At 40.8% G+C, this 24,672-nt stretch overlaps 1 protein-coding gene across 1 annotated transcript in view; it reads left to right on the top strand.

Annotated features, from left to right (window-relative positions):
• Positions 1-5,959: 5,959 nt before the first annotated feature.
• The window catches only part of parp9 (poly(ADP-ribose) polymerase family member 9), a 34,793-nt gene continuing 16,080 nt past the window's right edge, over positions 5,960-24,672 (top strand). Inside the window, 14 exon segments of the mRNA XM_069936224.1 lie at positions 5,960-5,971; positions 6,974-7,118; positions 8,112-8,206; positions 9,098-9,243; positions 10,772-10,845; positions 12,589-12,797; positions 13,047-13,161; positions 13,820-13,915; positions 15,932-16,817; positions 17,843-17,885; positions 19,265-19,495; positions 19,581-19,802; positions 21,072-21,201; positions 24,155-24,207. Coding sequence (XP_069792325.1) covers positions 5,960-5,971; positions 6,974-7,118; positions 8,112-8,206; positions 9,098-9,243; positions 10,772-10,845; positions 12,589-12,797; positions 13,047-13,161; positions 13,820-13,915; positions 15,932-16,817; positions 17,843-17,885; positions 19,265-19,495; positions 19,581-19,802; positions 21,072-21,201; positions 24,155-24,207 — 2,457 coding nt within the window.

Here is a 24,672-nt window from a genome sequence, read left to right as displayed (position 1 = left end):
CGCGACGATACCGTCCCCCTGGCTCGATGGGCACATGAACAGAGTGGCCATTTGGGGAAGAAGGGATCAGCTATGTGGGCCCATACACATGCCTTACCCATCCATCAGGACGATGTCCGCATGGTCGTGCGTACATGCCCAGCATGCCAGCTTGTGAAGTCCCGCACCGTTCCTCCTGGTCCGCATGGACGAATAAGACGGGGAGCTCTTCTGGCAAATTGATTACATAGGCCCTATGCCAGACTGTATGGGTAAGTGTTACGTCCTAGTAAAGGTTGACACATTTTTGGGCCTGGCTTTTGCTTTTCCCACCAAGACGGCTGACCAAGCTAGCACTATCCAAGGACTAGACCATTTAATTTCTCGTTATGATGTACCAGAGGAAATTCAGTCTGATAATGGCTCACACTTCTCTGGGAAGGCAATCTGTGATTGGGCAGCTGACAACAGTATTTTATGGGTTGTCGGACTCTGGCTTTACCCTCCCCTCAATTTGGTCTATGTGTCGTCTGAGTCCAGCGTGCTCGTTGAATGAAGTGATAGGAGAAGGTATTCGGTTTCACAATCAGTTTATTACATAGTACAAGAATAAAGCTTAACAGAGCTCTGGTTCAGTCGTTAGTTCATAGGTCACCTGCTCAGTGAGCTATTCCCCAAGACTGACTCCTACTGTCCAGTCTCTTCTGTTTATATAGATCAACATTGTTACATTGACCACGAGTTGGTTTTCTTTGATAAACTCCTTGCATAAAGTTTATCTCCAGCAACTTCCTGCTCTGCAATTATCGATGGTGTAGACCTCCTATCTTAATCCCCAAGGCCAGAACATCCTGTTGTTTTGATCAGAAGTCAATTCATACCCCAGATATTTCTAATTATTTCTTTGTTCTCATCTGGCCATAGTCTTCTGTTCTACTCAACACCTCCCGTGTATCCTTATGACTTAATTATTTCTACTAAATTGGTTTATCCATTTTGTTTGTCTCTGACATTCTCAGTCATGGTACCCTTGTCACTTATCTTCCTGTCATTGGCCTGTTTCAGAATAAATCACTGTCCCTATGGTTCCTCCAACCTCATCCTGTCTGGTTTATTCATTTTGTTTTTGGAGGCAGCAAATTCTACACATACTATAATCAGCCAACTTTTCTACATACTGTGGCTGTTACTTAATTGCATTAATATTTCCCTTAAACAGTATAATTGAAGTAAATAGTAAATTGTTACATAGTAATGGGTTAATGAATACATAATGAATAGTACATAGGCATATTTTCCATGATTACTTAACCCACACATGTCAAACTCTGGCCCGCGGGCCAAATTTGGCCCACGATATAATTATATTTGGCCCGCAAGATCATTTCAAAAATGTATTAGAGGTGGCCCGCCCTGCAGCGAGAGCCGATGCTGTTTTTTGGTAATGTCACCCCCACCATCCTCCCCCTTCATTGCACATCCTTCCCCATTGTAACACGAGAAATTGTAACACGAGAAGTCTGTCGATGTCATCAGCCGGCAAGCCAGTTGGAAGGCTCCTCGCACAACCAGTCACTTCTCCCACCTGTCGAGCGGTGTGGCGGATGGGCGAGCGCCTGTGATTGCCTGTCGGCACGACGGACATGGCAGGCTGCGCACGGCCCTTCCACAGCGCGAGCGCACTTCTCCCGGTCGCCACGGCCTTCAGCGCTTGCACCCGCGCGGACCCCAGGGACGGCTGGTTCGGCCCTGCACGTGAAGAGAGAGATGGTGGCTGTCCGCAAAGGTTGATCGGCAGCGCGCTGGGCCTGAGTGGGTGGGTAAGCAGGGGTGGGCAGAGGGTGTAGGTGAGGAGTAATGGGCAGGGGAAGTTATGGAGGTGCGAGGGGCAGTTAGAGGGAGGGGTGGATAGGGAAGAGGTAAAAGGGGAGGGGCGCGAGTAGGGGAGGGGTGATTAGAGGGTGAGAGACGGGTAGAGGGAGGAACAGGTTGAGGGGAGAGGCAGTAGAGGGGCGTGTATAGGATGGGGTGGGTAGAGGCAGAGCGAGTGGAGTGAGGGGTGAGGAGAGGTTGGGTAAAGGACTGGTAGAGGGATGATGGGTCGAGGGTGAATAGAGGCCTAGAGCCTGAGGAGTGAGCAGGAAATGCTGAGTCCTGATGCAGGCCAAAATGGACACAGCCTGTGAATGCTGACTACATCTCCACAGGGACCAAATAGGTTTCCCTCAGGTCAAGCAAAGGGTGAACTTGAGCTACCTACTCCTGACCTGTAACATTATCCTCCTAAAGTTATATCCTAAAGTTTAACATTACATATGTTGAAAGAAGAGAAAACATGCAGATGTTGTTGAAAACTTTCAATAAATATTTAGTTCGGCCCTCGACTTAGTCCAAGTTTTTAATTTTGGCCCTCCGTGAATATGAGTTTGACACCCCTGACTTAACCCCTTGGTTCCAACAGGGTCCATCATATTCCTTATTACCTGCAGGCTGGCGGGTTAGTTGAACGAATGAATGGCTGACTGAAGGAACAAATTCGTTTGTTAACACCACTGGGGATCCTGAAAGGGTGGTGCCATGTGCTGCAGCAGGCAATCAACAATTTGAATCATCACCCTTTAAAGGGAGGTACACCTTTCCACCGACTTCTTCACGCTTCTGAACTACAGCCTTTTCCAGAGGAAAAACAGTCATTGCTCCCCATTCCCGAGCTGGAGAATGCCGGACAAAAGGTATGGGTGGTACCATCAGGTAGTGGCCCTCCTGTAAAAGGGGAAATAGTGACACCTGCCCAGGTTAACACTCGATGTGTAGCTATTGAGGGATAGGATGATTTAGTTTGTTTAAATACTGAATGCTTACGACATCGTGAGTGACATATGTCAGGCTTCCTTGTTCCAGGTCCTCGTCTTGCACTCCTGATGATCTGGCTTAACAGCTGCTTTGATGCCAGCAATTGAATTTGTAATGTCGAGGACGTTCCCAGGGAGTTGCCTGTGGGGGACATGGCCCGATTTATCCACTAATATATCTGATATTGTTAAGCATGTTTCAAAATCTGTTCGTGAGCTTCAGTGTCTGGGTATTGTGGCCCACAATTATAGTTTGAACCTTGATTGGAATCCTTTTTCATGGTTAGCTGGTACATTTGGGGGTTTGGGCCACAATATTCTCCGTTGGTTGCTCGCATTATTGCTTATTTTTGTGATTATTATAGTTTTAGTTTCTCTTTTTCGTTCCTTCTGTACTCAAATGCTTGTAAGGTCTCGTAAGTGACAGGCTGCGACCAAGGGGTGGAATGTAATGGAAGATTTAAACCGTGTTTCTTACTTTTGCACCCTTTGCTTCTGCAAGGTGAGAACCTGCTTGTTTTTTAGAATCAACAGACATAATCTAATTTACACTATGGGGCCCAGGGATGGATATGAATTAGTAGATACACCTAAATTCCATCATGGGGCCCAGGATGCAGTTGAATCAGAAGACATAATCTAATTTACACTAAGAGGCCCAGGGAGTGCATATGACACATCCAACTTCCACCATGAGGCCCAGAGATGCAGTTGTCTTTTGTTGGTCGCAGACTGTCAGGAGACCTTGAAGATAATTAAATCATTTGTTCAAAGAGATAAGCTATGAAGTAAACAACTTTTGGGTAATATAAGCCATGGTCCCACTGCTGAAGTTAGAGACTCTCTGAGAGGTGGCAACATCTCTCAGCAAGAAGAAGAACTTCAAGATTCCAACCAACGTCCCGGTCGGGGGAGGTGGAGAAGCTGCTACCGGCGCCCAGACTACCTACTACAAATGTGCAGTCGTTGCCTTGCTTTGGCAGTTGGGACCAGTCCAGGCATTGATACTATAATGGGGAAGGGCTTGCATATTGTAGTTTGAATTCAGCTTTAGATTTAGTAATAAAGACTTGTATAAATTGAACTGCTCTTGGTGTGTGTGTCTATTTTCTTTCAGTAGCTCAAACACTGTGACCAATCTAAAACAAACAAAATGAGAGGTACAAGTTTACCCAGGACATAACCCAACTTAACCCCCTTCTAATTCTAAGCGGACATGTATGTAATGTGTGGGTAAGTTCAGAAAAGTTCCTTGATTCACAGTCCAATCTCACTTTTCACTCCTCCAAGTTCACTGGAGGAAATTCATATACTGTGTACAGAATTTAACATTTATGAATTTCACCAGGCTTTGGTTACTGCTCAGGAAGGTTCTCGTCGGCTTTCAGAGAGAGATTTGTTGCTCGTTGGACACCCACAACTGATTCCATCTGATCAGCCACTTCAGTTTCTTGCCAAAGAAATGTGCCCCCTCAGCGTTTTCCAGATAATAAACCCTTTCTTTCAGGTCATCACAGAGTTCCATTTTGTTTCCCTTATTTCTAAATGTTATGCAGCCAGTCCTCTCCTCTGTGTGCACCACAGGGGCTTTCTTTAACCAGGCTGAACTAACAACTCACAACCTGTCTTCAAAATGGGGTTTTTCCACAAGCCTGCCAGCTTGTCCTGTTCCTGTCCCAGCTGCTGCTGCTGAACTGTAGAACTGAATTCTCTCTCTCTCTCACTTACTCAGAAAAAAAAACCACATGACCCTCTTAGAACAGCACTCTGCGCTCAGACAAACTGCGGCACTGGACCTAATCTTCTCAGTTCGTTTCTCTGTTACTTTCCAAAACAATAATCCATTACTCCACAGCCTGTCCAATTAACACCTACTTGTGAAGTCCTTATAGGCATCCTTCAAAGTTTTGCAAAAGCTTGGACTGTTTGGCTTGAGCAGAGCTCTGACATTTTAAATGAGACCTATGTTGAAGTGTTTGTATCTGTGTGTGACCTAACTAAAAACCTGACACAATTTATCTCCTTTATAACATATCTATATATAATATAAAATATAACATTATCTGTCACACTACATACCATAAACCTTCTTAACCATCCTATCAACCTGTGTGGGTAACTTTGAGAGATCCATGGATTTGGATATCAAGGTCCCTCTGTTCTTCCACATTGTTAAGAATCCTGCCATGCGTTCCACCTTCAAGTATGACCTTTCAAAATGCATCACTTCATTCTTATCTGGATTGATCTCCATCTGCCACTTTTCCATTCCAACTCTGCATCCTATCTATATCCTGATGTAACCTACAACAACCTTCTACACTATCCACAGCACTTCCTACTTAAGGCTGATCTGCAAACTTACTGACCCATTCACTATTTCGACCAGGTTATTTATAAAATCACAACGAGCAGGGGTCCTTGAACAGAACCGTGCAGAACTCCACGAAGGAAGCAGACCTCTTGAGAAGTCGCCTGAGGTCCGACTCGAATGGCTGGTGCTGGCTGCAGATAGCTCGGTATAGCCTGGTGGTCACGGATGAACCCTCTATGTCGGGTGCGGCGGTGTAGTGAGTGGAGTCAGTGGTGAAGACTGGAGTTGGCAGTACCTCAAGGCTGAAGTAATCAGGGCAGGAGCTGACAGCCTCAAGGTGGGGTGCAGTTGTGAGGGCCTTCTATGTTGCTGGTGGCAGTACTGTGTCGGGCTGGAAGAATGGCGAAGAGTCGAGGAGGTAGGCTGTGGGTCTGGAGTGGTGAGCTGTGTGCTGACTTGGGCACCCACAGCGGGTGTGTTGGCTGGGAGGAACTGTAGACTGAAAAATAGGCTGGAGGTCTCTTGCTACCATCTGTGGCCTTGTAGTGGTCAGAAACCTCAGACATCAATGAGGTGCAAGGCTGCAGCAGCCTTTGGATGGGGGAACGGCAGCTGCTGAGCCAGGAATGACTTTATGCTGAAAGGGACATTGGTGTCCTGTCTTAGTGAGCCTACGGACTGTTCTTGGTCTATAACCATGTTCCATTCACTGTTATTTTGTACATTCTGCTGAGTTGTTTGATTTAAAGTTAAATGTAATGTAATGCTGTTAATTTGTAAGGGATAAAATTGTAATTTGGAGGTAGGTATAAAGATGGCGGCCGTGGTTTGAGATGGCTGCGCGGCAGTTGCTCGCAGCGGCCTCTTGCTACGGTGTCATTTTGCCCGCTTTTATGCTTGGTCTTATGTATAGTATTTTGTTATTAAATAACACCTTGTCCTGGAGAAATGCAATCTCTTTTTTTATGGCTGTTTTACGGTTTTAAAAATGACAATAAATTCTGACTGACTGACTGGCCTCCAGGCAGAATATTTTCCATCTACTACTCTCCTTTTGTTTCTGCAGGCAAGCGAATTCTGAATTCATATAGCCAAGTTCCATGGATCCCACACCTCATGACTTTCTCAATGAGTCTACCATGGTGGGGGGGGGGGGGGGCCTTGTCAAATGCTTTACAAAAAAAAAAATCCATATACACCACATCTACTGTCCTACCTTCATTAATTTCTTTTGACACTTACTCAAAACATTCCATTAGGCTCATGAGACATACAATTGCACCTCACAAAACCTTGCTGACCATAAATCCTGTCCCGACGAATCCTTTTGAATAGTTTGCCCAGCCCTGACATAAAACTCACTGACCCAGGATTCTCCCTATGATACATTTGCCAACATCCTGGTGAATCTTCGCTGCACCCTCACCATTACAATCACGTCCTTCCTTTTGTCTGGCCAATGTGACCACACACAATGCTCCTGGTGTGACCTATTCATCAAGCTGCAAATTGTACTACTGGCCTATTTTCTATGTCTAATGCTATTGCTCCAAACTATCCCCAGAGTGGATTTGACTTTGGGCAAACCCAACATCCTGAGAAATGTTTCAGAAAGAAGTGGCCAGTTTTCCTATCTGACTTGCTCTGGCAGAAGATAATGATGGAATTAATTTGATTCCATGGGATTTTTTTCTCCTTCCATTGGAGAGAAAGACTTTGTGAGTGAGAACAGGATGCAGTTTGTTGGTATTTGTGCTTCTTCAGCAGGAAAACCGGCCAAGTTTTGATGATGTTGCTGGCTCCCTGAACCACAGCCTTTTCATCCCAGGCACTGAAGCATGAGGAATTTGCTTCACTTTCCCCACGTAATAATCGCACGCTGTTGGCGTGTGATTCAGTAAACAGACACGTGTGTCGGGTGTTTCTGTCGACAGGAGCAGACCCGCAATCGCAGCAGCAACCAGCCATCCAAGGTAACGGTAGCGCTCTGCGTGTGGGGCAATGACCATCTCGCCTCGCCACTGTTGCCAGTTGCAATGGAGTGACTGAGACAGGGAGCAGCAGTGCTCATTCTCATTACATAATGTCCTGCACCCTCGCTTAAACTGGTGATCACTGTAAATCTGAAATAAAATGAGAAATGCTGCCAGAAGATTTCTGAAAATACAGCATAAAGATCAGATCTTGAAGGAGGGAGGGGGTAACGGGGAGAAAATGACACTGTATATTCAAGAGGGAAATGTTTGTGTGTATTTTGGTCAGTATGGTTCATAGTGTGAAAAATAAAATAATTTTTTAAAAAAAGATCAGATCTAAAGTCATAGAAGCTTATATCTAAAATAATTGGGGGTTGTGGATTTCGGGTTTACAGATTTCACACAGCACCCTGGTCCTTTGACCTGGCTCTCCCAGAATCTGGCAGATGCTTTTTTTGCTCCAGATTCCAGAATCTGCAGTCTTTTGTGTATCTAAATAAATCTTTTTTGAAATTAAAAAAATATATATTTTATTTATAATAAGCACATGCATACAGTTTTCATATATCAAGATATTATATAAAAGAAATGATTAAATACATGTTAAATTTATATATAGAAAGAAATAAAAAAAACTAGAAAAGAAAAAAAAGATGAACTAAAACACCCTCCCACCTCCCAACCCCCACAATCCCTCTCTGTTTTTTTTTAGAATTTGGATTCTTTATATATGACAGGGATTTACGAGATTAATTTTTTTCTCTCGTTCCATTACTTTTTTATAATTAAATTAACCTATCTGCAATGGAATGAAATATTCAAACAAAATAAATAGCTTTTTCTGGTGATCATATATTAACAAAACAGTAAAGGATTTATTACAGTTGTTGCAAGTCATAACCCAGAAAGAGAGCATCTGGTTTTGCTGACAATTTTGTAAAAAAAATTAATACTAATTTCATATTATAATGAATTTTATCCTCTGTTTAGTGTTAAGAATTATCACTGTGAACAAAAGTATTCCATACAAAAATGAAGAAATTAAACTTCATTTCAAAATCCCATCTGAAGATTCAAAGAGTTTGGTTGAAAAAACAAGAAAGATAATACCTATTATGGAACAAAATTATTTTATAATTTTGAAACATTTTTATTGAAAAAAATTGCTTGAAGTTAAATCAGTCAGGTCAATGAGAGGTGTTCAGAGCCTATGGAGAGTTGAAGGAAAGTATGCACCCACTGACCCTAAAAGAGGTGTAGCATTCTAAATGTAGTCACCCTTTCCCAACAACCATTGTCTGTTGACAAGTGTTCAGCAGCAAAATCATTTCAAAAAGGGAAAATTATGTCAGCTAATCAGACTTAAATATTGTAGAAACAAAGAGAAATGAAGAACTTGACAATTGAAAGGAAATTAGGAAAAGATAGGTCATGACAAAAAATATTGACATGTAAAATCAGAGAATTCCCATAACATTTAATAAGAACATAAAAGACAAGCAGATAACAAAAGAAAAAAAAAGCCCTTTCGAGCACAAAGGGGTATCCTGTTTGTGGAGCTGGAAAGCAAGAACATTTTCCTAAATTGACACTTGGTACAGATCTTGTCAAAAGAGTTAAAACTTGATGGTGGATAAATATTAATTTTGACAAAGGAGAAGAGGATATACAGTAGTAAGAAAATGGCCATGCGTAGCTCATGTTCTCAGAGTTGTGTGGAGAAATGGCAGATGTACTTTAAAGGTCAAACTTGAAGGTGGAGTATGTGATTAATGGCAGGATTTTTACCAGCATAGAGGAACAGAAGGATCTTGTGGTCAAGGGTGGCACGCAAGTTGATAGGCTGTTCAAGAAGGCTGGCTTTCATTAATCAGGGGAATTGAATTCAAGACCCATGAGGTAATGTTGCAGCTCTATAAAAGTCTGGTTAGATCACACTTAAAGTATTTTGTTCAGTTCTCGTTGTTTTATTATAGGAAGCATGTGGAGGTTTTGAGAAAGCGCAGAGGAGATTTATCAGGATGTTGCCTGCACTGAGGAATGTATCTCATGAAGATAGGAATGCTAAGCTAGGACTTTACTTTTTAGAGCAACAGAAAATTAGAGACAACCTAATAGAGGTGTATATTAGCTGTGGATGAGTGTGACTCCACCAAATTGTTCAGTGTTTTCCCCAACCCGAAGCCCTGGATGAACAATTAAATCCAAAACCTGCTGAGAGCCAGATCACAAACAATTAAGTCTGGAGATTCAGATCAATGCAGAAAGAGCATGTATGACCTGCGAAGAGCTATCTCTGACAATAAATCTGAAATCTAACATTGAGAGGCACAGATAGGGTAGACGGACAACATCTTCCCAGGGTGGCAATACCAATACCGAAGGACAGTGAAAGGTGAGTGGAGGAACATTTAGGGAGATGCCAGAGTTAATTTATTTGTGTTTTGTTTTTACATGGTGGGTGCCTGCAATTCATTGCTAGGGTGGTGAAGGAACTTGATACAAGGAATATTTAGATGAATTAATTATTTTTTAAAAACGTAACTTTGAGCAATATTTGTACCTTTAATGCTGCCGCAAAGCTACGAATTTCGTAACGTTCATGACAATAAAGTCTGATTTTGGTTCATGTAGATGTCCTGGGTAAACTTGTACCTCTCACTTTGTTCGTTTTAGATTGGTCACAGTGTTTGAGCTACCGAAAGAAAATAGACACACACGCCGAGAGCACCTCAGTTTATACAAATCTTTATTATAAGTTCTAAAGCTGATATCAAACTACAATATGCAAGCCCTTCCCAATTATACTTATCAACACCTGGACTGGTCCCAACTGCCGAAGCGGGGCAACAACCGCACACTTGTAGTAGGTTGTTGGGGCGCCGGTAGCAGGATCTCCACCTCCCCCGACTGAGACGTTGGCTGGACTCTAGAAGTTCTTCTTCTTGCTGAGAGATGTTTCCACCTCTTGGAGAGTCTCAGACTTCAGCAGCGGGACCATGGCTTATATTACCCAAAAACTGCTTACCCAAGCACCTATTCCCAGCACAGTAAGAAAGATAAGCGAGCAAGCTAGCATGCCTAGGTTTCTATCGAATAACGTTATTTTCAGCTTATCACTTTGAATACAATGGTTTATTTTGCATCAAGGCTAGGCCTCTGACAGTCTGTGACCAAAGCAAGCAGGAAGATTAAATGTTCTTGGTACACAGATGTCCTTTTGTCAGATAACTGCATCTCTGGCCCCTCAGTGGAACTTAGCTTATGTCTGCTGATTCTAAAAAAACAAGCAGGTTCTCAGCCTTGCAGAAGCAAAGGCTGCAAAAGTAAAAAAACACGGTTAGAATCTTCCATTACAGTAGATATGATCCCCAACTTGGTAAAAATATATTTGGAATGGATATAGGGTAAGCATTCAATGTCTCTGCTAGTGACTGCTTCATTATCAAGATCTAAATAGAGAATATTGATAACTATCCTTAGTAATTTTTGTTGAAATTATTATATTTTATTGGTATTTATTACTCATAATGTTTCTTATTCTAATTTTTATTGTCAGGTTCCTGTTAATCATGACGGAGAGAATACTTGTAAGTAATTCCCTGCTTCAAGAGAATTTAGAAATACTCTTTTGCCTTCTAATTCTGAAGGTCCTACCACGAAGTGGAATGGTGGGTTAAAATGATAGGCACACGACGTTCAGGGTCACCTTTGTGGTCTGAAAGTGAGTGTGATGCAAAGCAATCTTCCAATCTGAGTTGGGGTTCTCCAAGGTAGAGGAGACCATGTTCTGTTCATCAAATTTCTCATGATGAGGGTAGAGAAGGGGTGAAAATGGTGCCACTTTGCATACTTTTATTTCAGGAGATAAATAGACTCCAAAAGCAGCCAGGATTTTCGGAAATTATAGCAGTGCCCTTCTTCATATTTGTTGGGGGCCTCTCTCAGTGGCCAAGATTCCAGCAGCAGAGTTAAATCTGGAATCTTTAAAGATAGTCTCAATGCCAATCTCAATGACATGAGTCATCTTTCAAGTTGGTTCTCTTTCCTTCCTGGTGAGAGTGGAAGAGGGTGAAGATGATAATCCCTGGCCAGGATGCTCAGTTGATGATCACAATTGGTTAGTGCCTGCCCCAATCATGTAATTAACTCTTTAGGGATATAGAGTCCCACTACTTGACACAATGGTATTCATCCTGATCTGACCTTTTAGAGCTTCATTTATGGCTGGACATTGCACAGGGTATGGTGTTTTCTTTCCTGACTATGGACAACCATGCATTTTCTGTGTGATCACTGTGGAAGACCTGGCATTCACAATTCTCATGCTTAAGTTATTTTGCTCATTTGCGAGTTACGATATGGCTTCCTGTGGACTATAAGAACATTGGTGCATAGCTATGGGGCCACAGTTCTCGGGAACTCCATTTTTTTTCAAGAGTTTCTCTTCAAATATTCAAATACTCTTTTGGTAAGAGATCAAGATATTATTGTTCAATTAAAGACATGCATTTTATTTTTTCATGCCTCCAGAAGAATGAAGCTTTTTCAAGTGCATAAGTCTGGATAAGTTTAAAGATGTAGAGGATGGAGAGGCCCTTCAGCCCACCAAAAGAGATATATAGTATGGAAAGAGGCCCTTCAGCCCACCAAGTCCATACTATCAACCACTCATTACACTCATCTTGCATAAATACCATTAAAAAAATCCCTACATTCTCAGCAACTTTCCTTTGATTCCATCCTCATTCTCCCATGATGGGGTAATTAATCCATCTGCATGTCTTTGGGATGTGAGGGGAACCCAAAGGAAACTTACGTGGCTACAAGCAGAGGATGTAAACTCCACACTGATGCCACTCAAGTCAGGATTGAACTTGAGGCTCTGCACTGTGAGGCAGTGACTCTGCAAGCTGTGCCACTGTGCTGCCTGGTAAATTCTCTAGAGATGCAAACAAAGTTACCTCCCAAAATATTTGAAGAATAATTAATGATAAATTGTTGATTCCATTTGTTGGATATTTAATCCTGCATATTAACATAAATACTAATATATTTCCTCATTGGGATGGCATGATTGGTATGGCGGTTAGCGCAACACCTTCACAGCGATCGGGACTGGACTGTGGTTCGAATCCTGCATTGTCTGTAAGGAGCTTGCATGTTCTCCCAATGTCTGCATGGGTTTTCTCTGGAGGGTCCGGTTACCACCAAAAGCATACCAGGGGTGTAGGTTAATTGGGCACTACAGAATTGTGGGCTGAAATGGGCTGTTACAATGCTGTATGTCTAAATTTACATTTAAAAAAAAATTTGTAGTAATTTTTATGATCATTTCTGCATTGGATGATCATTGTAAATTAAGTTCACCGTGCTTTGAGAGGTTGGTTATGAAGCAAATCAACTCCTGCTTTAGGAAAGATCTAGACACACTTCATTTTCTCGAGCATCCCGACAATTCTGACAGCAAATGCCATCTTGCTGGCCCTCCGCTTTGCATTTGATCACCTGGACCACAAGAACACCAATATCAGGCCGCTGTTCGTTGACTACTGGTCAGCATTTAACACCATCATAGCAACAAAACAAAGTGTCAAACTCAAGGATCTGGAACTCTGTTCCTCCCTTTGCAACTGGATCCTTAACTTCCTCATCAGAGATCCCCAATCAGTGCAGGTTGGCAACATAAGCTCCTCCTCACTGACCATCAACACAGAGGCACTTCAAGGCAGCATCTTTGTTCCCTGCTTTGGTTCTTCTATACCCACAAGTGTGCAGCCGCATTCATTTCCAATGTAATCTATAAATTTACTGATGACATCATTATTGTTGTCTGAACAATGGATAATGACGAGTCCGAGTATTGATGGGGATCAGGAATCTGGGCTACATGACATCAGACAAGGTGCTAATTATGGACTTTAGGAAGGGCAGATCGCGGGACCAGCAACTGTCTTCATTTGTGGGATGGTGGTGGAGAGAGCTTTTTGGAGTCTACATATAGGAGAACCTCTCCTGGAGCTAATACATCGAGCCAACTGTGAAGATCAAACACTAATGCCTCTACAGGGAATTTGAGGAGATCCAGCTCAATACTTTATCGAACTTCCATAAGTGTACCGTAGAAGGTATATTCAAAGCCTGGTTTGGAAACTTGAGTAGCAGGAACACAGGAGGCTGTGCAGAAAATAACTAATGTAGTGAAGTTCTTCACTGGCATTCTCCAATTCATCAAAGATATATATGTGAGATGCTGCCTCAAGAAAGAACCAACATCGTGAAGAATCCCCATCAGCCTGGCCACGTTCTCTTTTCACCACTATCTTTAGGCAGAAGGTACGGAAGTCCAGAACCTCTCGATTCAAGAACAGTTTTTTTCCCCTCCAACAGCTATCAAGCTCTTGAACCTCTCCATTCTACAACTAACCATAACATCAATCCAGGTCCATCAAAGATCTGTCTTCACTTTTGTAACATCATATTTGCTGCATTAACTGCATCTGTGAATATTTATCTATCATTGTATATGTATTTTTTCTCTTGTGTGGTGATATAATTTATACTTATATACTAGTGTATTTTATATACCTGTATAGCCGTAGCATGCTAGAATTTCAGTGGATTTGTATGTTGCACTTGTGTGTACGACACTAACTCTTGTCTCATCGTTATTTTTTTTAATATTTTTTTCTCATGAGGTGATGACAATGAATGTGATAAGTTCTTGGAAGTGGAGCAGAGATTAGACAATGAGGAAATGGATGAATTAGGAACTCAGCACTCAAAATATGAAGGTAAGGTTACTATTTCAGCTCAACTGGCTCTTGCTTTGAATCCAAAAAACTGTTTTGTAATATTATTAAATATTTTGCACACTTCCCTATAAATTAAGAAATGTTATAACTAATTGTTGATCTCAATTATTTTATTCTGGAATAAAGAATTCAATTTGGAACCCGTATGTTAGTGTAGTGTAGTGATACTTATAGTAATAAAACAAAATGAACAGTGTCATTCCTGTGGTCACTCACTGGATAAAAAAGTGGGAAGAAAGATTAATAATTTTCACTTTCTATTAACCTTTAAATGTTGATGGCAAAGAAAATCAATAATATCAAAGTTAAAAAAAATGTTAAAAAGTTCTAAACCTTAAAATAGATTGGGCTCTGATCACAACTGTCTGAGGAATCTTGAAAAATTGGGACGTGTCTGAATGAACATGCCAGGGTCAGCGCCAGAATGAAATGTTAGCGTATTAGAGGGGGGCTCATTCAGCGGGGTTGGGGCTGCTATTGGATGCTGAGACCTACTTGATGGGGTGGGGGGTGCTCTTGGGTGTCAGGACCTAGCTGTCATTAACATCATCCGCCCCTCTGACATAGGATACGAGGACGCTCCTTTTATTGCGTTAGGCGTCACTACATCACTGGACACTACTGAAGCTTGATGCACACTAGTAACACGGCCGGGGATGGGTGGAGAGTTGCTAGCGTGCATCAAGCTAGACACTAGTGACGTGGGAGGGACCCAGCCAGTGATGGCTGCTACTATGAGGGGGGCGGCACAGTACCTTGTTTGTGGGGGCAATGCCCGCGGATGCCCCACCTTGGCGCCAACCCTGCATCTTGCTTTCATGACTAATCCTTCAGATGGAAAGATGGTCACATGGTTCCAATGTTCACAGTACAGGGACTTAGTTTGCTTTTAGATGTAGAAAAGAACTCAAATTGGTCAGAAAGTTAAAGAAGGATAGGACATGTTCATCATGTTCAGTGATTATGTTCATCAGAGAGCGCTTGGGGTATGAGTACTTAGTTCCCTGAAAATGGGAACATAGGTAGACAGAGTGATTGAGAAGGTATATAGCATACACACCTTTTTGGCCAAGGTATTAACTATATGAGATACATGAGCGACTGCCACAGCTAGTATCTGGAGCCGGGCCTAAATTAACCGTTAAGCAAAATAAGCACATGCTTAGGACACCTTGGACAGCAAGACCCTGCAGAGAATAGTGAAGTCAGTGGAAAAGACCATTGGGAAGGACATCTACTATACTAGATGGAGGCAGAAGGCAATTAACATTGTGAAAGACTCCACACAACCCGCATGTAAACTGTTCTCCCTTCTAGCATTAGGCAGGAGGTACCATAGCACTTGGGCCCTTAAGACTAGAGTGGGAAACAGCTTTTTCCCCCAAGCCATCAGGCTCTTAAACTCCCAGTACAGATGTGGATAGTGTACCATGGACTTTCAGTGTATACATCTTAGTACCCTAATATTTGAATGTGTTTACTACTTTCCTAACTTACATCTATGTAAATATGCTCCGTGGTCCTGGAGAAATATTATCTCTTCCTACCTTGCAAAGATAAAGAAAGTTGACTTGACTGTTTGTTTACTTGGTTTAATTGAAAGGTATCTTCTGTAATTTGTATTAAAAAAGGAGGGATGATTCTAAGCAAAAGCAAAACAGTTGCTTTCTGTGAATGAATTGCACTTGATTTCTTTAGGTAACGTCTGATAAAATGATATATGGTACCTTTGCCTTCCTTTTGAACAAATTTTTTAAAACAAAAATAGCTTTTAACAGTTGGTTGCCCTGAACATTGAAAATTAATGAGAAAGGGTGGGTTTCCTTTTGATAATTTTAATATGTCAAATACATAACAAAATAATTTAAAATACATTGAATTGAAATTAATTGGAAGAAAATAATCTTTTCTGTAAATAACCCTATGAAAATAAAACAAAGCAGAAGACGTCATCTAAGTTAATTCTATGATTGTTTATAATTATTGTTTTCTAAGTTGGTAAATACAGGATTGAAGACCTGCACCAGGAAGAAATGTGTATAGAGATTCCACTTGAAAATCATTTTGCCAAATCTGTTGAGGATAATCGTACCCTGTTGCATAAAATCATTCAAATGAAATTTGACTGTGATGCTACAATCTGCATAAATGAAAATCTACAGCCAGTTGCTGCAAATCAATCAGTTGCTACTCTTTCACTTCCTGTTCATGAATCATTGTCTGCAATGACTGCTCTGCCGACTGGAGTCAGATATGTGAAGGCCCTACCAGAAGGGTTTTGTATTTTTGTCTGTTTTGATGATCTGACAAAACATGAAGCAAATGTAATTGTGAATAGTGCCAATGAATATTTGAAACATGATCATGGACTTGCTCGCGCTTTAGCAAGGCAAGCTGGCCATGAATTTGAAGTTGAAAGTAACAACATTGTACAAATTCATGGTGCAGTTCTAGTTGGTACCGCAGTTGTCACAGGAGTTGGACACCTTCCATGTAAAATGGTCATTCATGCCGTTGGACCTATATGGGATAAATATCCAAATTCTGAAAGTGATCATCTACTTATTTATTCCATCAGAAATAGCCTTGTGTTAGCAAATGAGTTAGAAATGACTTCAATTGCCATTCCTGCCGTGAGTTATGAAAATGGTTTCCCATTACAAAGATGTATTGATTTAATAGTAAATGCAGTTAAATCTTTTTATTCAATGAGGCAGAGTACAGATTCTTTGAAACAGATCTATTTTGTCAACTCCAGTGAGACAGTGACTCTTGCAATAGAAAATACATGCAACAATATTTTTGGACCAACAGACCAAAAAAGTATGAATTTTGTACCAAATTGCATACGTGACATACTTGAATTCCAGTCTTGCAAATGGTAAATCTTGCACATTAGACCAGCTTGATAGAAATGGGCTTATTAAACAATTCCTGTCATGTTCAGATTTGAACGAATGAATGAATTAATTAATTAGCCCTACCAAAACTTGCAGTGGGGAAAACTTACACTGGTAACTGATTTCATTAGCTCACTGGTCTCTGAAAATGGAGGAAGAGAAAGAATGAAATCTCAAGCATTTAGCTTCCCGACCATCTAAAGAAGGGGAGATGTTTCAGTGGAAAGTGTCAGATGTAATGGCACTAAACTTTCCTGCTAAGTGGAATGCTTGTCCAATTTTAGAGTTTTCTAAGGCAAATTTAATTCAGAATCAAAGCTTCTTTTCTGCAAAGAACAGAATATAGATCTGAATTCAGTGAAATATAGCAGTCTGCAGATGCTGTGGGAAAAACCCAGAAATGCTAGAGGAATTCAGCAGGTCTCACAGTTTAGATAGGAGGTAAAGATATATAACCAATGTTTCAAGCCTGAGCTCTTCTTCAAGGTATGTGTAAGAAGCAGGCAGGCACCTGAATCAAAAGGCTGGGGAGAAGGACATCAAGGCCATGGGGAGGATCACAGACGAAGGGTAATAATTGGACATGGACAGGAGAGGAAAGGTGAGAGTTGATCAGGGGAAGAAGTAGCTGCAGAGAATGCAGAGCTGGAGGAAAGGAGAAATAAGGCTACATGGTGGGGGTTGGGGTGGGCCAACAGAAACTGGAGAAATCAATGTTAATGCCATCTGGTTGGAGGGTGCCCAGTTGGAAATTGAGGTGCTGTTAAACATTCTCCGAATCAAAGTGGTAGGCCTGGGCCCCAGTGATAACCTTTTTTGTTGGCTATGTGGAGCACTCCGTGCTACATGTCTACACAGGCAATACTACACATTTCCCCCTCTCCTCCACACAACCCCCTTTACTTGGAGAAAATGTGGATGGTACATTTAAGTTTCTTGTCAAATAATAATGCCACAGATGTTGGTGTGAAGCAGCTTAACCATGGTGATGCCACTGTGCATCAAGGAGGGGCAGCACGGTTAGCGCAGTGCCAGCAATTGGGGGTTCTGTAAGGAGTTTGTTTGTTCTCCCCGTGTCTGTGTGGGTTTTATCCTGGTTCTCCTGTTTCCCCCCACCATTCAAAATGAACCGGGGCTGTAGGTCAGTTGGGTATAATTGGGTGGCACGGGCTCATGGGCTGAGGTGGCCTGTTGCCATGCTGTATGCAGGAAAACATTTATTTTAAGAGTGGTCAAATTGTCTCCTATTGGACATTGTCAATGTCAGACATTGAGTGGCACAAATGATCATTGTAATCTTATAGCCAAAGTCTGAATGTTGCACAGGTGTTTGTTGTATAAGATCATGCACTATTTTGTTTTCAAAAGAAGTGTGAATGGAATTAAGCATTCCAATTGGTGATGGTTGTGTGAGCATGAATGGCAAACGACTGCATCTCACAATATTGAGCATAATTGTCTGAGGAACAACTGCGGTGATATGATGGGTTTGAAATGTGTGCACCCAAACAGCTACAGCCATCTTTTTCTATTATTGATATAATACCAGCTAATGGACAATTTTTCATCATTCTATTATATAAATTATTGAACTCAGACCTGATCAAATGATACTTTGATGGCAACGGCAGTCACTCTTACCATACCACTTTTGTTTATTTTGGGTCAAAGCTGTTATAAAGTTTAAAATGAAGTAGGCCTGCTGTATTCAAAACTGTGCATTCAGATACAGGTTATTAATGAATAGGACCATCGCCTTCCCAAGATCGTGTTATATGGCGAGCTCTCCACTGGCCACCGAGACAGAGGTGCACCAAAGAAGAGGGTCAAGGACTGCCTAAAGAAAGCTCTTGGTGCCTGCCACATTGACCACCGTCAGTGGGCTGATATCGCCTCCAACCGTGCATCTTAGCGCCTCACAGTTCGGCGGGCAGCAACCTCCTTTGAAGAAGACCGCAGAGCCCACCTCACTGACAAAAGACAAAGGAGGAAAAACCCATCACCCAACCCCAACCAACCAATTTTCCCTTGCAACCGCTGCAACTGTATCTGCCTGTCCCGCATCGGACTTGTCAGCCACAAACGAGCCTGCAGCTGATGTGGACATTACTCCTCCATAAACCTTCGTCCGCGAAGCCAAGCCAAAGAAAGATTAGTGAATAGGTGCCAGATTGATTGCTGATAATTAGCTGGATTGGAGCCTCACAGGAATGTGCTCAACACAGGGAATGATGAAGGCATGCCTCACTCACAATAAGGATGAGGGTAGAACAACAACTGCGTGATGCTTGAGTTAATTACACACTGATTCTGGTCTCAGACCCTTAGCAGGAAGTCCAAGTGCAACTGAATTTGGGTAATAATAAGTTTCACTTTTTATTAGAATATTTATGGGAATTTAATCTGGTTTGTTTCTGCCTTACAATAGACTGATGTGATTGTGAATACAATATCAAGAAATCTAAATCTGGATGTGACCGGAATTTCAAAAGCTATTGGAGAAAAAGCGGGCCCAGAGCTTCAAAAGGAGCTTTGCAGAATTAAAAAGACTGAATTATTGCCTTCAAGAGAAGTATTAAAAACATCGGGATTTCTTTTGCATTGCAAATATGTGTACCATGTAGTGTTTTCTCTATATTCAGCCATTGAGTCAGAAAAGGTAAGCATGCTTTCATAACATATTTATCCATAAATTTATTGTGTTATTTAGTATATTTGTATTGAACTTTTTTGTTCCTTTTAAGTTTTTAAAGATGATTATTTATAAGTGCTTGGAGCCTGTTAAAGAAGATGATGTTTGTTCATTGGCAATTCTGGCAACAACAGAGACAAAATTATCACTCCACCCAAGCAAGATGGAAAAGCTTTTCATGGAAGAAATTATGAATTTCATTGAACTGAACAAACAAAGCAAACTCATTACTGTTTATTTTGTGCTTTATCCAGAAGAAACTGAAATTTATGAGGTAATGTGTAATATTAAACAATCTGGTAATATGTTTCACATGGTTAATTTTTAAAATTAATAAGCTCTCATATTACATGGCTCAAGGTAAGTTTATTTAATGCCTTATAATTACACATTTATTCTGATGGCAAGTGGAATGGAGACTGTTCTCTGCAACGGTGCACCCCAAAGGCTATACTGCCTACCCATGCTGAGTTTAAAGATGTGTCCTTAAGCCTGGAGAGGAACTTGGAATTGTAAAGAGAGGACTAGGGTGTAATATTTAGAACTACAAAAGGTCCTGCAGAGGACATATCAGGAACAGAGCCCTAAATTAAGAAGCAGAATCACAAACAAAGAGACACGTAGGGTTAGCAGATCACAGCTGAACACATGGCTGCAAGTGCCATAGGAGGAAGGAGTACTGGGGTAAGAGAGAGCTGTCCTGTGTGGGTGGACTACCTGTGAATTGGGCTGGGGCCAGTATTTAGATAAATCAGGTTAACGTTAGATAAGACGATAATATAGTGGTTATTAAGGTGAGGTGTCCAGGGTGATCAAAGCTGGTTAATATTCAAGAGTACTTGATTTTTCAGAAAGATAGACTGAATGGAAGAGTAGGAGTTAGGTCTAATAATACCAGCTAATGGACAAGAGATGAGAGGAGTGAGAAAGCAACTTGGCTCCAAAGGTCCGGAAACATTAATGATATATTGTCATCCCATTGGCATTTACAGCATTGTGAAGACGCCATTTCTGTTACTATGCCCTGATTCATTCCTCTGTCCTCAGCAATCACCCCCCACCCCCCAGAACTGCTCACAGGATGTTCCCATGCAAACACAAAACATGCATCACCTACCTTATTACCTCTTCCCATCACCAGCACCAAACACAAATCTGAGTGAAACAGTCATTCATTCACTTGTACTTCTTCCATTTGATATGGTGCAGTTGATGTTCATGGTGTCTTTAGATTGGGAAACCCAAATGCAGATTGTGTTTTGTTTGCTTAACACCTGATCAGTACCTGTGTTGACCAACTTACCAATGTAGTCACGGATATCTTCAACATTTCTTTCTGGCATGGCGTGGTACCTACATGTTTCAAACAGGCATCATTCATACTGGTGCCAAAAAAGAGTTTAGTAACCTGCCTTAATGACTATTGACCAGCCTCACTTACATCAACAGTGATGAAGTGTTTTGAAAGACTGGTGTTGAAGCAGATCAGCTCCTGTCTGAGTAGCAACATGGAGACATTCCATTTTGCCTATCAAAGCAATAGATAGCCGATGCCATCTCACTGGCTCTACACAAAGCCCTGGAACATCTGGATGGTAAAGATGCATTCATCAGGATACTCTTTACCGACTACAGTTCAGCATTTAACACCATCATCCCCTCAAAACTGACCAGTACACTAAAAGACCTAGGACTCAACACCAGTCATCAAAAAAATTAAAAGTCATTGAGAATTTTGGTAAATGGAGAGGGCTGCTAGTTTGGAAGAGAGATAATATTTGATTGAATTATTATTTAAGTGCTGAAAGATTGCAGCACAAACTGTCTGTGCAGCGGGACTTGGGAGTGCTTGTGTATGAATCGCAGAAGGTGGGCTTCCAGGTGCAATAGGAAGGCAAAAGGGATGTTGTTCTTCTTTACTAGAGGGATTGGATTTAAGAGCAAGGATGTTCTGCTGAGTCTATACCTAGAATACTATGTGCCTTTACTTCCAGAAAGATGTATTATAACTTTGGAGACAGAATTATCTGGTTAATTCCAAAGATAAGGTTGGTGAAGAGAAATTAAGTCCCCTGGGATACAGAAAATTGAGTGGCTACCTTATAAAAACATAATATTATGAAAGGAACAGATAAGATAGCAGGAAAGTTGTTTCTACAGGTAAGTGACAGGGGAACTAGGGGGTATAGCCTCAAGATTTGGGGGAGTAGATTTAAGTCAGGCATGAGGATGAACTGCTTTTCCCAGAGAGGAGTGAATCTATGGAGTTCTCTGCCAAGGAAGCAGTAGAAACATATTGAAGACACAGGTAGGAGAATTAGGAGTTTGGGGAAAAGCCAGGTAGGTGGTGTTGAGTCCACAGCCAGATCAACCATGATCTTGTTTTTTTTTATGCAATATTTTATCTATCATTTTAAATATATTTAACAATCAAGAATACCAAACACAAAACATCAAGAGAACCCCTCTCCTCTATATGTCCTATTAAACAGAGACAGAACAAAGAAAAAGAAACACAAAAAAGCATCCCATTGTCAGTGTATACAGTAAAACATATGGAAACTCGATAATATCACTGTGTTAAAATCCTTACAGAGGCCTACTGGCTGGCTAATAGCGAATGGTGCCAGTGAGGTACCTACATGCTCGAAATAAGGCTACCAGATTTTTAGGAAGGTGTTATATCACTTCCTGAGATTGTATGTGACCTTTCATGTGAGATGCAGCTATTCATCTCTGAAGACCACCTCTCCATGAGTAGATGGGAGCCATACTTTCATGTTACTGTGTAACGAACTAACAACCCTCTCAATTTTGTTTGGGATTAAAGAGACTTTGTTATCACTAACAAAGGAGCAACAATGGTAAAACTTCACCAGGTTATGGTAAAGTCAAAATAACAGTTTTTATTAAACCAATAATAACACATTTCATACTTGTGTCTAACTTAAACACCTATGAGCAAATGTAAATATGCATGTGTGTGTGTGTTAAAGTTCCAAACTCTGAAAAGTCAATTTTAAAATTTCAGCATCATTTTCAGTTCAGAAATAATTATGAAGCACTTTTAAACATCATATCTTCAGGCCTCTTTAACTCACAATTCTTTTGATGATTTGTCTTTCAGAGAGATTTTCTTCACATGAGTGTTTTCTTCTCTTGAATGAAGTCTTTGGAATCTGTGTTCCACATGATGAAACTGCCCTCTTTATCTTAAAGAGACAGCCAGAAGTGGGCTTACTTATTTTACAGCCATTTATTCTGTGTTCCCCTTTATCAGGAGTAACATAGGTAGATTTTTTTTTTCCCTCCTGAAGGAAATTTTGCTGCTTTCAATCCTGTCTGGACAGGATGGCAAGTTCCCTTAAACTGTCCTCTTTGTCTCTCATTTTGATAATATATTTCTTGCAAATCTCTCTGGTCACATGGTACATGACATCATTTCTGTCTTTGAAGTTCATAATGTCTCTTGACACATGTGCTAAAAGCATCTCTGTCTACTTACAGAATCAAAGTTATTAACTTTTTTGGGCTGTCTGGAATTTACTAACAAAATTTACTATCCTCAAGCAAACAATACATTGTTCCACTTATCTCAAGAACCATCATAAAAATCTTTCATCTTTCTCCTTGCAATGCAACAGCAGACTCTTCAGCTTTCAAACTAGCTTCTGTGGACAATGGTGTTTAAAATGCAAATGAATTTGTTGATGCTGAAGCCAGCTACCAGCTGCAAAGAACCATGTGTGTCTGAAGAATGTAAATGCACCCTGTCCACCCAAAACTAACTTTTACTAAGATATATATACATATGTGAAATATAGTTTTAACATTAGACTAAAGATTAATATTAACACAGATTCATTAAAACTGCTATGCACTTCCTAACAACACAGAAGGCAATTTCTGTGAATTTACTTTGAGAATTAGTGAAGTGATCTACCAACCGTGATAAAGTTCCCCAGAAGACAAAACTCTGAGTCCACTGGGAAGGTGACTCCTGTGATCTTGGTTAGGGTGTCACAGAGGTCATAACAGAAAGACATCACTTTCATGCAAAGCCAGGTAGAATGTAAAAAGGAACCAACCTGTTCACCACATTCAAAACACATCTCTGATAATTCAGGTTTATATTGGTGTAATTTCTGTGGGATAGGTACGGTTGATGGAGAAAATTATAATGGACCAAGCTAGACAATATATTTCCCTGACATAGATCTGACCAGAGTTGTTTGTCAATTGTGTGTCTCAAGTCTGACTCCCATCTCACCCTAGATTTATGCAAACCTGGCTTCGGGCCCTCACTCATTAATAAAAAATACATTCTAGATATAAACATATACATTTCCTTCATGGAGTAGTTTCTCCTTTTCAGTGAGTCCCAGTAGAGACATTTCAAGACCCAAATTGGCCAAAAAGAAGGATCGTAAATGAAGGTAACAAAAAAGGTCTTATTGGACAAGTCGCTATTCAAATGACATGAAAAGTCCTTTTTCATACAATTTTCCAGATGTTAAACCATGATCGTATTGAATGTTGGAGCAGGCTCGCCAAGCTAGATAGCTTCCTCCTGCACCTAGTTCTTATGCTCTTGGGTCCTTATGTGGGTTTTTCTTCCTGAAGCAGATCACCTGATGCATTACTACATAATGTTAACTTCACTGTTGTCTCCCAGTTTGGTAATGGCTTGGGTAGATCAGCATTGCAACACTATTGATGTCACAAGCTGCCAGTTTGCATGCTTCTGGCATGTGCAGTTAACAACTGCGTTAGCCAATTTGCCAGTCAGTGAAGATAACAATAAGACTATATGGGTGCAATATGTACAGTTTTAAAACAATTGATGATACAAAGCCAACATTCACTGCCCTGATTTTTAAAAAAAGTTTGTAAAGGGACATATAAATTCTTGCTAAGTAATTATGTTGATCCAAATGAAAATTTGAGTAAAAAACTTTGGAATAATAAATGTCATTATGTTTCGTCCAGGCATTTCTGCATGTATTCACCCTTCAAAAGCAGCAAAGATATAAAAGGCCAAAGTTTCTATCAATAACTGGTAAGTTTCTTTAAGAAGATAAAATGAGAATGATAGGATTTGGATACAGTTTGCATTTAAAATTAAACCAAATAATAAATCGATC

This window comes from Narcine bancroftii, chromosome 4, assembly GCF_036971445.1.
Source record: "Narcine bancroftii isolate sNarBan1 chromosome 4, sNarBan1.hap1, whole genome shotgun sequence".
NCBI lineage: Eukaryota > Metazoa > Chordata > Chondrichthyes > Torpediniformes > Narcinidae > Narcine > Narcine bancroftii.
This window is presented reverse-complemented; position numbering and strand designations above follow the sequence as displayed.